Source organism: Girardinichthys multiradiatus, chromosome 12 (genome assembly GCF_021462225.1).
Source record: "Girardinichthys multiradiatus isolate DD_20200921_A chromosome 12, DD_fGirMul_XY1, whole genome shotgun sequence".
NCBI lineage: Eukaryota > Metazoa > Chordata > Actinopteri > Cyprinodontiformes > Goodeidae > Girardinichthys > Girardinichthys multiradiatus.
In genome coordinates, this window is record NC_061805.1 from 20,720,447 (window position 1) to 20,733,190 (window position 12,744).

General features: G+C 42.0%; 1 protein-coding gene across 4 annotated transcripts in view; it reads right to left on the reverse strand.

Moving 5' to 3' along the window:
* Positions 1-345: 345 nt before the first annotated feature.
* LOC124878592 (rho guanine nucleotide exchange factor 28-like) overlaps positions 346-12,744 on the reverse strand; it is a 36,270-nt gene continuing 23,871 nt past the window's right edge. For all 4 annotated transcript variants that reach the window (XM_047382623.1, XM_047382621.1, XM_047382622.1 and 1 more), the window contains 16 exons: positions 10,337-10,587; positions 10,134-10,259; positions 9,919-10,036; positions 8,321-8,575; positions 8,152-8,228; positions 7,878-8,056; positions 7,644-7,741; positions 7,351-7,548; positions 5,971-6,102; positions 5,745-5,878; positions 5,612-5,659; positions 3,556-3,660; positions 3,267-3,425; positions 2,375-2,626; positions 1,162-1,513; positions 346-1,063 (listed from right to left, as the gene is read on the reverse strand). In XM_047382623.1, coding sequence (XP_047238579.1) covers positions 879-1,063; positions 1,162-1,513; positions 2,375-2,626; positions 3,267-3,425; positions 3,556-3,660; positions 5,612-5,659; positions 5,745-5,878; positions 5,971-6,102; positions 7,351-7,548; positions 7,644-7,741; positions 7,878-8,056; positions 8,152-8,228; positions 8,321-8,575; positions 9,919-10,036; positions 10,134-10,259; positions 10,337-10,587 — 2,669 coding nt within the window. In that variant the 3' untranslated portion in view covers positions 346-878. The remainder of the gene's footprint in view (positions 1,064-1,161; positions 1,514-2,374; positions 2,627-3,266; positions 3,426-3,555; positions 3,661-5,611; positions 5,660-5,744; positions 5,879-5,970; positions 6,103-7,350; positions 7,549-7,643; positions 7,742-7,877; positions 8,057-8,151; positions 8,229-8,320; positions 8,576-9,918; positions 10,037-10,133; positions 10,260-10,336; positions 10,588-12,744) is intronic.

Consider the following 12,744-nt stretch of genomic DNA (forward strand, 5'->3'; position numbering starts at 1 on the left):
GTGGTTGGGGGAGCATGAGACATTATTCTCACACATGGATTGGCCACCACAGAGTCCAGACCTTAACCCCATTGAGAATCTTTGGGATGTGCAGGAGAAGGCTTTGCGCACCGGTCAGACTCAACCATCAATGCAAGGTCTTGGTGAAAAATTATTGCAACTCTGGGTGGAAATAAATCTTGTGATATTGCAGAAGCTTATTCAAACAATGCCACGACGAATGCATGCCGTAATCAAAGCTAAATATATATATATATATGTGTGTGTGTGTGTGTGTGTGTGTGTGTGTGTGTGTGTGAGGCTTTTAATCATCAATCATGAATGATCCCATACAGACATCCCAACTGGTTTTGAATATATATATATACACACACAATAATGTCAGTATGTATTTTATGCTTTACAGATGCTTGCAACCACCAGATGTAAAAATAAACAAAGGTAGCTCTGCAAAACAACAAAGCAAAACATTACATAGTGTGGGGCAAAGCTTGATTGACTTTACAGCTATAGTTTAGTTTTAAGTGCTTTTCGGGAACTTAAATCAGTACTTCTGTTTGAATTGTTTGATGGCTTGAGTTCAAATGTACCTCTGTCTTCAAATAAGTGCAACAAATAGAGTTTCAAAGTAAAAAACTGACATAAGAAAAAGTTTTTTTTTTCAAAATGAAAAAGGCACAATGGTTTGATCACACAGGAGGCACACTGACTTAGGTAAAGGCACATAAACAGTCAGAATGTCTAAATATTCTGATTTTTAAATGGACTTAAGTCAGTTTTAAATAGAAACAACATCACAGAGACAATGAAGCCACAGATAAATGATCCTTTTTTTCCAGTTATTGATCTGGCAGCTCGCTTTGCTCATTTCTGGATTCTCAAAGGTAAACTATGTTTTCCTCTACTCCCTCGTCTCCTTTCTGTCCTTCGAGGGAGAGATAAGCCTGTGGTGGGAGGAGGGGAGTGAGAGAGGGAGAGTTGTGCTCTTTAATGAGTCCGTGACCTGTGATCCCTGACCTCCAGGAACCTGACGTTTGTGTTTCCTCCAGCTGGGTGAAATCTGCTGCAAGGAGAAAAATGAAACAAGAGATAACGATGTGGAGGTCTGAATGAGGATGTCATCAATTGAAATAATGTTTTAAGAGCATTGGTATGTCCTACTGTTGTTGGATCTCTGCTGCGAAGCCACTCTGCTGCTGAAGGGATGGAGGCAGTCAACAGATGATCGGGTGCAGCTGTGGTTGTTACCGTACAGAGGCTGTTTGCTGTGCGTTTGACTCAGCAGTGTGTTTAGGCTGTTGTAGAGGCTGGCACTAAGGCTGCGGTCTGGAGCGCAGCCAGAGCTGAGCGGCAGGCTGTCTGGATTTTTCTTCTGCGTGGAGAGAGCGTGCTGACGGTTGTAGTTGGTGGGATGGTGGAGGTGGTTCTGTTGCAGGGAGCTGAACAAACCCGACTCGTTCTTGAACAGCGAGCACTTTCCATCAAAGCTGCCTGTGCGGCTGTGTGTGACAACCTGGAACGATAAAACACAAAGCTGATGAGTTCAAGTAAACTTCCCTGTTTTTCTTTTGTACTCTTCATATTCCATCACTGTTGTACTCTGCTCAACCCGATGGAAGCTGACAACAGCCATCACTGCTATAAATATTTTGTTGCAGCTTTCTTCAGATAATGAGAAAAAAGATCTTGTTATCAAAATAGAAAACACTTTTCTCAGGATGATTGGGTATTTGTTTGGGGATAAATGCTTTGTTCATTTTAACGTCGGAGCTGCACACTAAATGGAGTTGTCATCGTCACCACAATGTCAATGTGTCCAACATCAAGATTCCAAAGGGCTGCTTGGATACAGAATTTGGTAGGAAATTATACTTTAAATGGATGAATGCAGGTTCTGCATGCCCTCACTGATCTATATTTTTTGTGCTGAAAGTGCTTAACCTCGCAAAAAGTGGTTGAGTTGTTGTGAGTCAATGCATTTCTTCGTTGCGATTATTAATAATAGTATGATAATTAAGGCTCAGATTTATTCATGTTTTAAAACTAAAACACTAACTTCATTGCAATAACAATAAAGCCTGACTCTTTTATAACTAATTTTGTATGAATTATGCTATTTATAAATAGCACTTAAACACATTAACATGGCATGTGCGCATGTGTATCAACTGAAAGCTCAGGGATTAACCTGAACAAAACACAAACCTGATTTTTAAAATCTGAGCTTAAAATAAAAGCATTTTCCACAGCCAAAGATGCTTTCACTCGAGAAAACCACATGAAGAATGTTTATAGTGAGGACCGCCATTTCTGTACATTCCACCCCCATTTCCTGACTTGATGCATTTCCTCCTCCCCTCTCTGATCTGCTTACCTTGTATCCATCCAGTGGTATTGTGATGGGCAGGCTGCTCTGGCGGCTGTGTCTCCAGCTCTGCAGCAGCCTCTGCTGGGCTTCGATCCTCTCCTTATCCCTCTCCACACTCCTCTGGCCCTCCCTCAGTCTGTCCAGGCTTTGCTGATACTCCTGCAGCTGAACCTCAAGCTCCTCTCGCTCGCAGCGCAGCCGCTCAGCTTCAAAGAGACACTGCTGCTCTCGCTCCTCAAGCACGTTCTCCTGCTCAGACTGCCAGCAAGGAAATATAAGTTTATCTATACAGATAAATCTAAAGGGTTTTCTTTCAGGATTGTTCTCTATTCAGCTCAGTCATTTTCTTATCTCCCCTGTTTCCCTGTGCCTGTTGATGAAAAAACTCCGCAGAGTATGATGCTGGTTTCTAATGCTGCTTAAAAACTGCCACAACTTTATCCCTGACCTGTTAGGTGTCTTCCTTGGTCTTCATGTTTACTAATGTTCTTCAACAAATCTCTAAGGCATAATCTGAAATTAAACACAAGTGGGCTCTCTTTACTAATCAGCCTACATCTCCAGGAAATTGTTTCGTATGGATTTTTTTAGGAGAATCATAGAAAAAGGGACTGAAAACAAATGCACTACATAACATTTAGACTTTTATTTATAAAATTCTCTTTGAAAACCATCCTACCTATCCCTATCCAATCCTTTCCCTGCCACCTCCTAATAAAATACAACAAGGTGGTGGTTGTAAAGAAACAAAAATCGAAGAGACATGAATACTTTTGCATTACAAATTGCAGCTGGGAACAAAATGTTCCCACAGGAACAAGGTTTATTTCTATTCTATTCTAAACTGCAGTGAATGAAGAAACAGACACAAATGTTTGACCATAGGCATGGGTCTCACCTGCTGTTTCTCTCTGACTACACATTCTTTTTCCCAGCGCTGCTGCTCTTGTTTGAGTTTGACTTGGAGCTTCTGCACCTCATCGACATCCTCTTTCTTCCTTTCCAAACTTTTCTTCTCTTCTTTCATCTTGTCGACGCTCCTGTGCTTTTCCTGTTCCTGGGGAAGAAAGCAAATCTCTATCTTAATGCTATTTTGAAACATAGCCTCATATGCCAAAAAACCATCAATTGAATGGCAAATAAATTAAAAATGAATATATGATTATGATATGATCATATGAACAAACCAGGCTGGTTTGGAGGGAGCTGATGCTACGAAGCTGAGGTCTTTCTCCCTCTTGAAGAAGAAGTTTTTGGACTTCGTAGAAGCTATCCTGGAGGGTTACAGCTGCCTGCAAACATGGGGAGACTCCTTATTACACGATAGTATAACCACTATCATATGGAAACTCTGCATTTTATCCTAATTTTCTCACCCGGATACAAGTAAGTGAATATATATATATATTCTCCTCTAAAATAGATTTTACCAGGTGGTAAAATCTATTTTAGAGGAGAATATACAGGTCCTTCTCAAAATATTAGCATATTGTGATAAAGTTCATTATTTTCCATAATGTCATGATGAAAATTTAACATTCATATATTTTAGATTCATTGCACACTAACTGAAATATTTCAGGTCTTTTATTGTCTTAATACGGATGATTGTGGCATACAGCTCATGAAAACCCAAAATTCCTATCTCACAAAATTAGCATATTTCATCCAACCAATAAAAGAAAAGTGTTTTTAATACAAAAAACATCAACCTTCAAATAATCATGTACAGTTATGCACTCAATACTTGGTCGGGAATCCTCTGGCAGAAATGACTGCTTCAATGCGGCGTGGCATGGAGGCAATCAGCCTGTGGCACTGCTGAGGTCTTATGGAGGCCCAGGATGCTTCGATAGCGGCCTTTAGCTCATCCAGAGTGTTGGGTCTTGAGTCTCTCAACGTTCTCTTCACAATATCCCACAGATTCTCTATGGGATTCAGGTCAGGAGAGTTGGCAGGCCAATTGAGCACAGTGATACCATGGTCAGTAAACCATTTACCAGTGGTTTTGGCACTGTGAGCAAGTGCCAGGTCGGGCTGAAAAATGAAATCTTCATCTCCATAAAGCTTTTCAGCAGATGGAAGCATGAAGTGCTCAAAAATATCCTGATAGCTAGCTGCATTGACCCTGCCCTTGATAAAACACAGTGGACCAACACCAGCAGCTGACACGGCACCCCAGACCATCACTGACTGTGGGTACTTGACACTGGACTTCTGGCATTTTGGCATTTCCTTCTCCCCAGTCTTCCTCCAGACTCTGGCACCTTGATTTCCGAATGACATGCAGAATTTGCTTTTATCCGAAAAAAGTACTTTGGACCACTGAGCAACAGTCCAGTGCTGCTTCTCTGTAGCCCAGGTCAGGCGCTTCTGCTGGTGTTTCTGGTTCAAAAGTGGCTTGACCTGGGGAATGCGGCACCTGTAGCCCATTTCCTGCACACGCCTGTGCACGGTGGATGTTTCTACTCCAGACTCAGTCCACTGCTTCCGCAGGTCCCCCGAGGTCTGGAATCGGCCCTTCTCCACAATCTTCCTCAGGGTCCGGTCACCTCTTCTTGTTGTGCAGCGTTTTCTGCCACACTTTTTCCTTCCCACAGACTTCCCACTGAGGTGCCTTGATACAGCACTCTGGGAACAGCCTATTCGTTCAGAAATTTCTTTCTGTGTCTTACCCTCTTGCTTGAGGGTGTCAATAGTGGCCTTCTGGACAGCAGTCAGGTCGGCAGTCTTACCCTTGATTGGGGTTTTGAGTGATGAACCAGGCTGGGAGTTTTAAAGGCCTCAGGAATCTTTTGCAGGTGTTTAGAGTTAACTCGTTGATTCAGATGATTAGGTTCATAGCTCGTTTAGAGACCCTTTTAATGATATGCTAATTTTGTGAGATAGGAATTTTGGGTTTTCATGAGCTGTATGCCAAAATCATCCGTATTAAGACAATAAAAGACCTGAAATATTTCAGTTAGTGTGCAATGAATCTAAAATATATGAATGTTAAATTTTCATCATGACATTATGGAAAATAATGAACTTTATCACAATATGCTAATATTTTGAGAAGGACCTGTATATATATATATATATATATATATATATATATATATAAATATATATATATATATATATATATATATAAAATAGATTTTACCACCTGGTAAAACAGCCCCTTTTTAACTTAACTACAATAATGTATAAAGTAATAAAGTAATTTTAATGCAGAGAAGAGTTGTGTGTTCTTCTGACCTGCAGACTGTAGAGAAGCTGAGTGAGGCTCTGGACGCTCTCTGCCACCTAAAAACAGTGTGTTATTATATAACAATAACTTGTGGTTGTTAATTGTAAAAACTAATGATGGGACAAAGTACAGTGGTTGAACCTTTAACAGTGTCCCTTTTGTGTCTCCTTTTCTGAGCTCGACAGCTGAGCTCCACGATGCATTGTCCATGCCCGTTAACTCGCTTTCAGATCCAAGAGAATTGGAGCTCATACTAAGTGTGCTCAGATAATCTGCTGCATTGAAAAAGAAAGAAGAATTGCACATTCAGATTTCTGGAATATTTCAAAGGTTAAATGTTGAAATTAAGGGCTATCCTATGACTCACGTTCAGAAGGAGACTCCTGAATGCTGCTGCCATGGCTGTTGTAGCTGCAGCACTCAGGCGCTTGGACGGGGGAGTTCTGACGTTGGAAAGGAACTCCATCACGAGTCTGAAGAATGCTGATCAGGTTCTCAGCTGAAAAGGCAAAAATTGGTAAAAACTGATAATTCTTCTGTAATATAGACAAATATGCAAGTCTCTGCTGCTGTCAACCAGGGTCACGTTTGTGCTTTAATACATTATGCTTTAATAATAAATAGAAATTATAACAAAAATCAGAAAGGTTCATTTTGGTAGATCGAACAGACATGATTAAGTGTTTGTCTGTTTGGACCAAGATAAATGATGAGGAGTAGGTAAGAGAAGGTTTCCGGAAGAGATGTCTGTTTCGGATGCCAAGTGTCGAAGTTGAAGTCAAGGCATTTTCAAATCAGCAGTGTCTGAGTTCATGACTAAACCCAAATTCTTATATGTCCTCTGTTTATACTTCCTCTGGTCTGTGATTTTGACAGCTGCAACCTACAGCAAGCAGTTCAGCCACAAATTGAGCAGCTAGTTTTTAAAAAATGATTGTTTTGGGTCTAAAGGAAGCAACTACATTGCAGACTGCACAACATTATGTTGCTCTAAGAAATCAATGTAATCCCTAACAAATAAAGGGTTTTTCACCCTTTACTATGACTAAAATGCTGAAAGAAATACTGTATTAACTGCTGTCCCACCCTGAAGGTCTGTGTCATGTCACCTGCTCTGTGCACTGTGCCCATACAGCTATCGGTTCTAAGGACAGCAGTGCAGATATTTGTTTAGAAATAAATGATAAAGCTAAGCTATAGCTTTCTTAACCCAGTTACTCCATGTCAGAGTGGTATTGAGGCAGTCCTGCATAAACGCCTGTTAAGGCTTAACATCTGTTGCTGTGAAGAACAGATAGGAGATACGACATCCTGAAAGTCATGTGAATGAGTGATAAGATGTAGTCAGTTATTTTACCGCACCGCAAAGCTACAGATATTAAAGCATACTGATGGAACTGATAATATTAACTTTAATGAAGCATCCAAAGTGGTATGGGACGTGGTATCAGTAAATCTTTGGCCTTAAATGACTTAAATGAAAAGATATGCCTTTTTCACAAAAATACAAAAAAGGTCATGTAATCTATATATGTACAAGTTTTTTTGAATAGACCTTAAAACTATTGAATCATGGAATTGTTAACACGCAGTCAGCCTTAAAAATATGTTGTACAAGTTGTACAGGTTAAATAAGTCCTTTTGTAATAAATGCTTTAATCTAGAACAAGTTTGTTTTTTTCTCTACTGAAATATATTTTCCCCAGTTTCTTGTTTTTACATACATGCTACAAATCCTAACTCTAACCTTCTCTCAGCGCAGCTGTGAGCAGCGATGACGCCTGATGCGGCGCCTCAGTGTCGATGTACTGTGCAGGTCCAACCAGCAGATGGCGATGTGGTACAGATTCTGGTGCCCGGAGAGTTAACTCTGTGAGCTCAGCATAAAGTTGTAACTTTTCCTCCAAGCTGTGGCAGATCTGCTGGTCCTGGCCAAGCAGTGTTTCTGCACGAAAACCAACACAGAACAGGACTTGCTGTTTATGTTTTTTATCGAAGGATTTAACATATAGAGGTGTATTTTTAACTTTTTATTTTTACCCTGGAACTTGCTGATCTTCTGAGCTCTCACTTCTGCAGCTTGCCTGGCTTCCTCTGTCTCAGCACTTCGCTCCTCCTCCTCTTCTTCCTCTGGACAACTGCGGTGTAGATCAGCAGGTTAGATAATGAGTGAACCAAACATTATCGTCCATTAACTTGACGCAGACACACCGATTCTAAGGCAGACAAACATTATAGGCTTGATGTGGACCACATGTGCACACATACACACACCTCTCCACAGCCTCTCGGATGTGTCTCATCCATGCATTCCTCTCTTCTTTTGTGGTGGTGTGAACTTCATACATCTCTGGTCCCACGGAGGATGCAGAGATAAGGAACATTCCTCTCTCCTCGTTGGCTACCTCTCTAACTATGAGCTTTTGCAGAGGAATAACTGGAGGCTTTTGGTCCTGATGAAGTGGGCCCAGAAAAGAAAGGTTACAGGATGGAAAACTTGAGTATAGATGTATCCAATTTCAAAGCGCTGCTTGGGTTGATGCCTTACCACAGAGGCAAATATGAAGCGCTGGTCTTTCTCTTGCAGAAAAACCAGAACATCCGTGAGCAAAAGAGCTAAAGTGTCTGTCAACAAAATATGAGATATATTTACAATAGTTCTTCACAAACTATAAAAACAAAATCCAATATGGCAGCAGAGATGATTTCATTCACACCTTTCAGACGCCCTGTGGCAGTCTTCCAGTAGAGCAGTCCTTTGTGCTGCAGAGCTCTGTGCTTGCTGTTCAGGTCCTGTTTGCGAAACAACTTGTCGTTCTTGAGCTTGGCGAAGCTCTTGGTTTCGAGCCTAGCGAGCACTTCCTGGAGCTCCTGAGATCTCTCATACTTACCGACCATTTGGTCCACTGCTGTGATGATGTCACGGATCTGAGCCAGAGCATCTGACAAGTCAGAGTGTTCCTGGCTTCCGTCTGTGGGAGAAAAAGTTGTAGCAAATTTAAACCAAGTTCATAATGCAATGATGCGATTAAGTGCTGATAAAATTTCAGAAACAAAAATACCTTCTGTGACCTTATCTTGCACAGCAAAGTTTACAAAACATGACAATCTCTTGAAGGTGACAATACAAATATGTAGCATATTGGTTTGACTTTTGCTTTGTTGCTGCCAGTCAATACAGCGCCTTGCAAAAGCCGTTTTTTTTCAAACTACAACCACAAACTTCGATACTTTTTAAAGTCATTTTACATGACAGTATTGAACACAGTAGTGTATAAACGTAAAGCAGAAGGAAAATGATAAAATGTTTTTAAATTTTTCTTGCATAAGAGTCTGAAAAGTATGGCGTGCAGTTGAATAATTCCCCCCTTATTCTAAAACCCCAAAATTAAATCTAATGCATTAAACTGGCTTCATAAATCAATTGAGCCGAATTGAATTACTCCATAAATCCAGCTGCACCGTGAAGGCCTCAGAGGTTTATTAGAGAAAATTAGTAAACAAACACCATTATGAAAACCAAGGAACAGAGCAGGCGGGTCAGAGATAATGTTGTGGAGAAGTGTACAGCAGGGTGAGGTAAGAAAACAATATTCCAAGCTTTAAACATCTTAAAGACCATGCTCATCTGAATATGGGTAAAGTATGGCATAACTGCAACCCCACCAAGACACGGTTGACAACCTGGCAGGTCAAGTAAGGAGGGCATTAATCACAGGCCTTTCTGAGTCCATGGTAACTCTGGGGGAGCTACAGAGATCTACAGCTCAGGAAGGGAAGGAGAATGGGTTGACTGGACAACTATTAGTCATGGACTTACAAATCTGGCCTTTATGAGAGTGTGGCAAGAGAAAAGGCTTTGTCGAAAGAATACTCTATGTAAAAGTTTGCCGCAAGCCATGTCGATGAAACAGCAAACACATTGAAGACATTTTGTCAAACATTTTGTCTACATGGAGCGCTATATTTCTGGGAAAAGTAACACTTTTCCCAGAACATCACCCTGAACACACCATGGCTGTAAAAACCTATGTAGATACGTTTCTTCAGCAGGTACAGGGAAGAAAACCTGTTAGAGGTTGCAAAAGAGTTGAAACTGAGGCAGAGGTTGGAGTGTTGAAAACCATGTATCATTTTTTCTTTTATTTCACAGTTACTGTATGTGCTACTCTGTGTTGGTAAATCACATCAAATCCCAATAAAATATATTGCAAGTTTTTGGTTGTAACATGATAAAATGTGAAAAAGTTACCTTTACAAGGCACTGTATATAACTAGATTTAACATGTATTAATTTTAAATCTTTCTAAGTTACCCTGAGTGTACTGTAATATCTTCTCCAGCAGCACTGGATACTTTGTGATGCGCTGCGTGACCAGCAGGATGAATTCTGGCACTTCTCTTCGTCTGACCAGAGAGTTATTACTCTGTTGCTGTCAGGAGAGAAGAGATGTGGGTATTAAACCTTATCAGTTTAACAAAGTTGATTTACTTTATAATCCTAATGAAGAGCTGGGAGGGGATACTTACTCTGACAAAGTTTAGAAATTTCTTGTTTTGCTGCTGAAGTTCTTTGAAGAAGTTCACAGCCTCCATGTGGTGACTGCAGAACTCTCCGTACACCTGCTTCATTTTCTCAGCATTTTCATCCGAGAACTGAAGGAGACGATGATGATGATGACAACTAACATTGATCTCCGCGTATCACTGCCAGCTAATTAGCCATCACTAACCTGCTGGAGCAGTACATCTCCAATATGATGGATGAGGTAATTTCGGAAATTCTCTGCTTGGGTTGCAGCTTGGCGGCATTCCTGCAGTGCTTTGAAGAGGTTTCTGTGAAAGAGCAGGAGGGGATCCAAGCACGGGAATATCCGGGCCACGCAGTCCCAGTCGAGCTGCAGCTCCTCCAGCATGCCTCTCCTGAACACCTCCGACATGACCGTCAGGGTTTGAATGTGGTGCAGCTCCGTCTGCATCAGCTCTACACAGCAGGAGGTTACAGGAGTACACCAGGAGTCAAACATCTAATGGAAATTAATAGTTTTACATACACAGATGGTACATTAATTTGGGAAATTTTCACATTATTTGCCTAAATTGTTTTAGTCAACCAATAAGCAATTAAGTTAATTCAACATTTTTCTATAGAAGGTATAAAACTGTCAGGACATGTTCAACAGAAGAGCAATTCTTTGGGTACATAAGATAAGATGGTGGTTGGTAAACGGAGGGTGGTTTTAGGCCATTTCAAATAGAACATAGTTAAATAATAGCTTGGTCACAACTATTCAAAAATAGCTGTAAGGAAATCAACTAGGAAACTGTATCATGTGCTTGTGTACTTATTGAAGCATTACTGTGGCAATGTTTGACTACCACATTTCTATTCTTAATAGATATGTAACAGCCACAAGTACTAAATATATAAAAGTTTTTTTTGACACAAAATGATAATTAAAAACAAATAAAAAATATTTCCTCAGGCTCCCTGGTAAGGCCTACGCCAGGGTATTGGAGAGGAGAGTCCGACCAATAGTCGAACCTCGGCTTCAGGAGGAGCAGTGTGGTTTTCGTCCCGGCCGTGGAACACTGGACCAGCTCTATACCCTCTACAGGGTACTCGAGGGTTCATGGGAGTTTGCCCAACTGGTCAATATGTGTTTTGTGGACCTGGAGAAAGCATTCGACTGTGTCCCTCATGATGCCCTGTGGGGGGTGCTCCAGGAGTATGGAGTCGGGGGCCCTTTATTAGGGGCCATCCGGTCTCTGTACAAGCGAAGCAGGAGTTTGGTCGGCACTAAGTCGGACCTGTTCCCGGTTCATGTTGGACTCCGGCAGGGCTGCCCTTTGTCACCGGTCCTGTTCATAACTTTTATGGACAGGATTTCTAGGTGCAGCCAAGGGCTGGAGGGGGTCTGGTTTGGGGACCAGTGGATTTTGTCTCTTCTTTTTGCAGATGACGTGGTCCTGCTGGCCCCCTGTAGCCAAGACCTACAGCATGCGCTGTGGCGGTTCGCATCCGAGTGTAAAGCGGCTGGGATGAAGATCAGCTCCTCCAACTCCAAGGCCATGGTTCTCGACTGGAAAAGGGTGGCTTGTCCTCTTCAGGTTGGAGGGGAGTTCCTGCCTCAGGTGGAGGAGTTTAAGTATCTCGGGGTCTTGTTCACGAGTGAGGGAAGAATGGAGCAGGAGATCGACAGACGGATCGGTGTGGCTGCCACAGTAATTGGGGCGCTGTGCCGGCCCGTTGTGGTAAAGAGAGAGCTGAGCCGAAAAGCGAAGCTCTCAATTTACCGGTCGGTCTACATTCCTACCCTCACCTATGGCCATGAACTTTGGGTCATGACCGAAAGAACGAGATCCCGGATACAAGCGGCTGAAATGAGCTTCCTCCGTAGGGTGGCCGGGCACTCCCTTAGAGATAGGATGAGGAGCTCGGCCATCCGGGAGGGGCTCGGAGTAGAGCCACTGCTCCTCCACATCAAGAAGAGCCAGTTGAGGTGGCTCGGGCAACTACACCGGATGCCTTCCTTGGGAGGTGTTCCAGGCACGTCCCACCGGGAGGAGGCCCAGGGGACGTCCCAGGACACGCTGGAGGGACTATGTCTCTCGGCTGGCCTGGGAACGCCTTGGGCTCCCCCCAGAGGAGCTGGAGGAGGTGTCTGGGGAGAGGGACGTCTGGGGGTCTCTGCTGAGTCTGCTGCCCCCATGACCTGGTCCCGGATAAGCGGAAGACAACGAGTACGAGTACAAAATATTTGCTGTTCTATCGCTAACCATGCTTTTTGTTATTCAACACCAACTTAAGTGAATTGCATTCTGTTCTATTCCATTCAGTATTTACACTATTAATAAAGTACACAAATATAATCTAAAGTGATTGTATAAATCAGATAGGTCAAATTCATTTTACTTATAAAAAAATCCAATTCGGTCCAACCAGTCCGATTTATACCAATCCATCCAATCATATAGTCAGGATTCAGATCCAGTTGGAGAAATTCAAATCATCATCATTTACAGTTCATGGCAGTTCCTAAAAAAGTCTAAAGAAGCTCAGTCAATTACTTTAAGCCATTGACATTGCAGCAATTATTGACTCTATCTAGGAGACTCAATGGAACATAGGGAAAAGAGG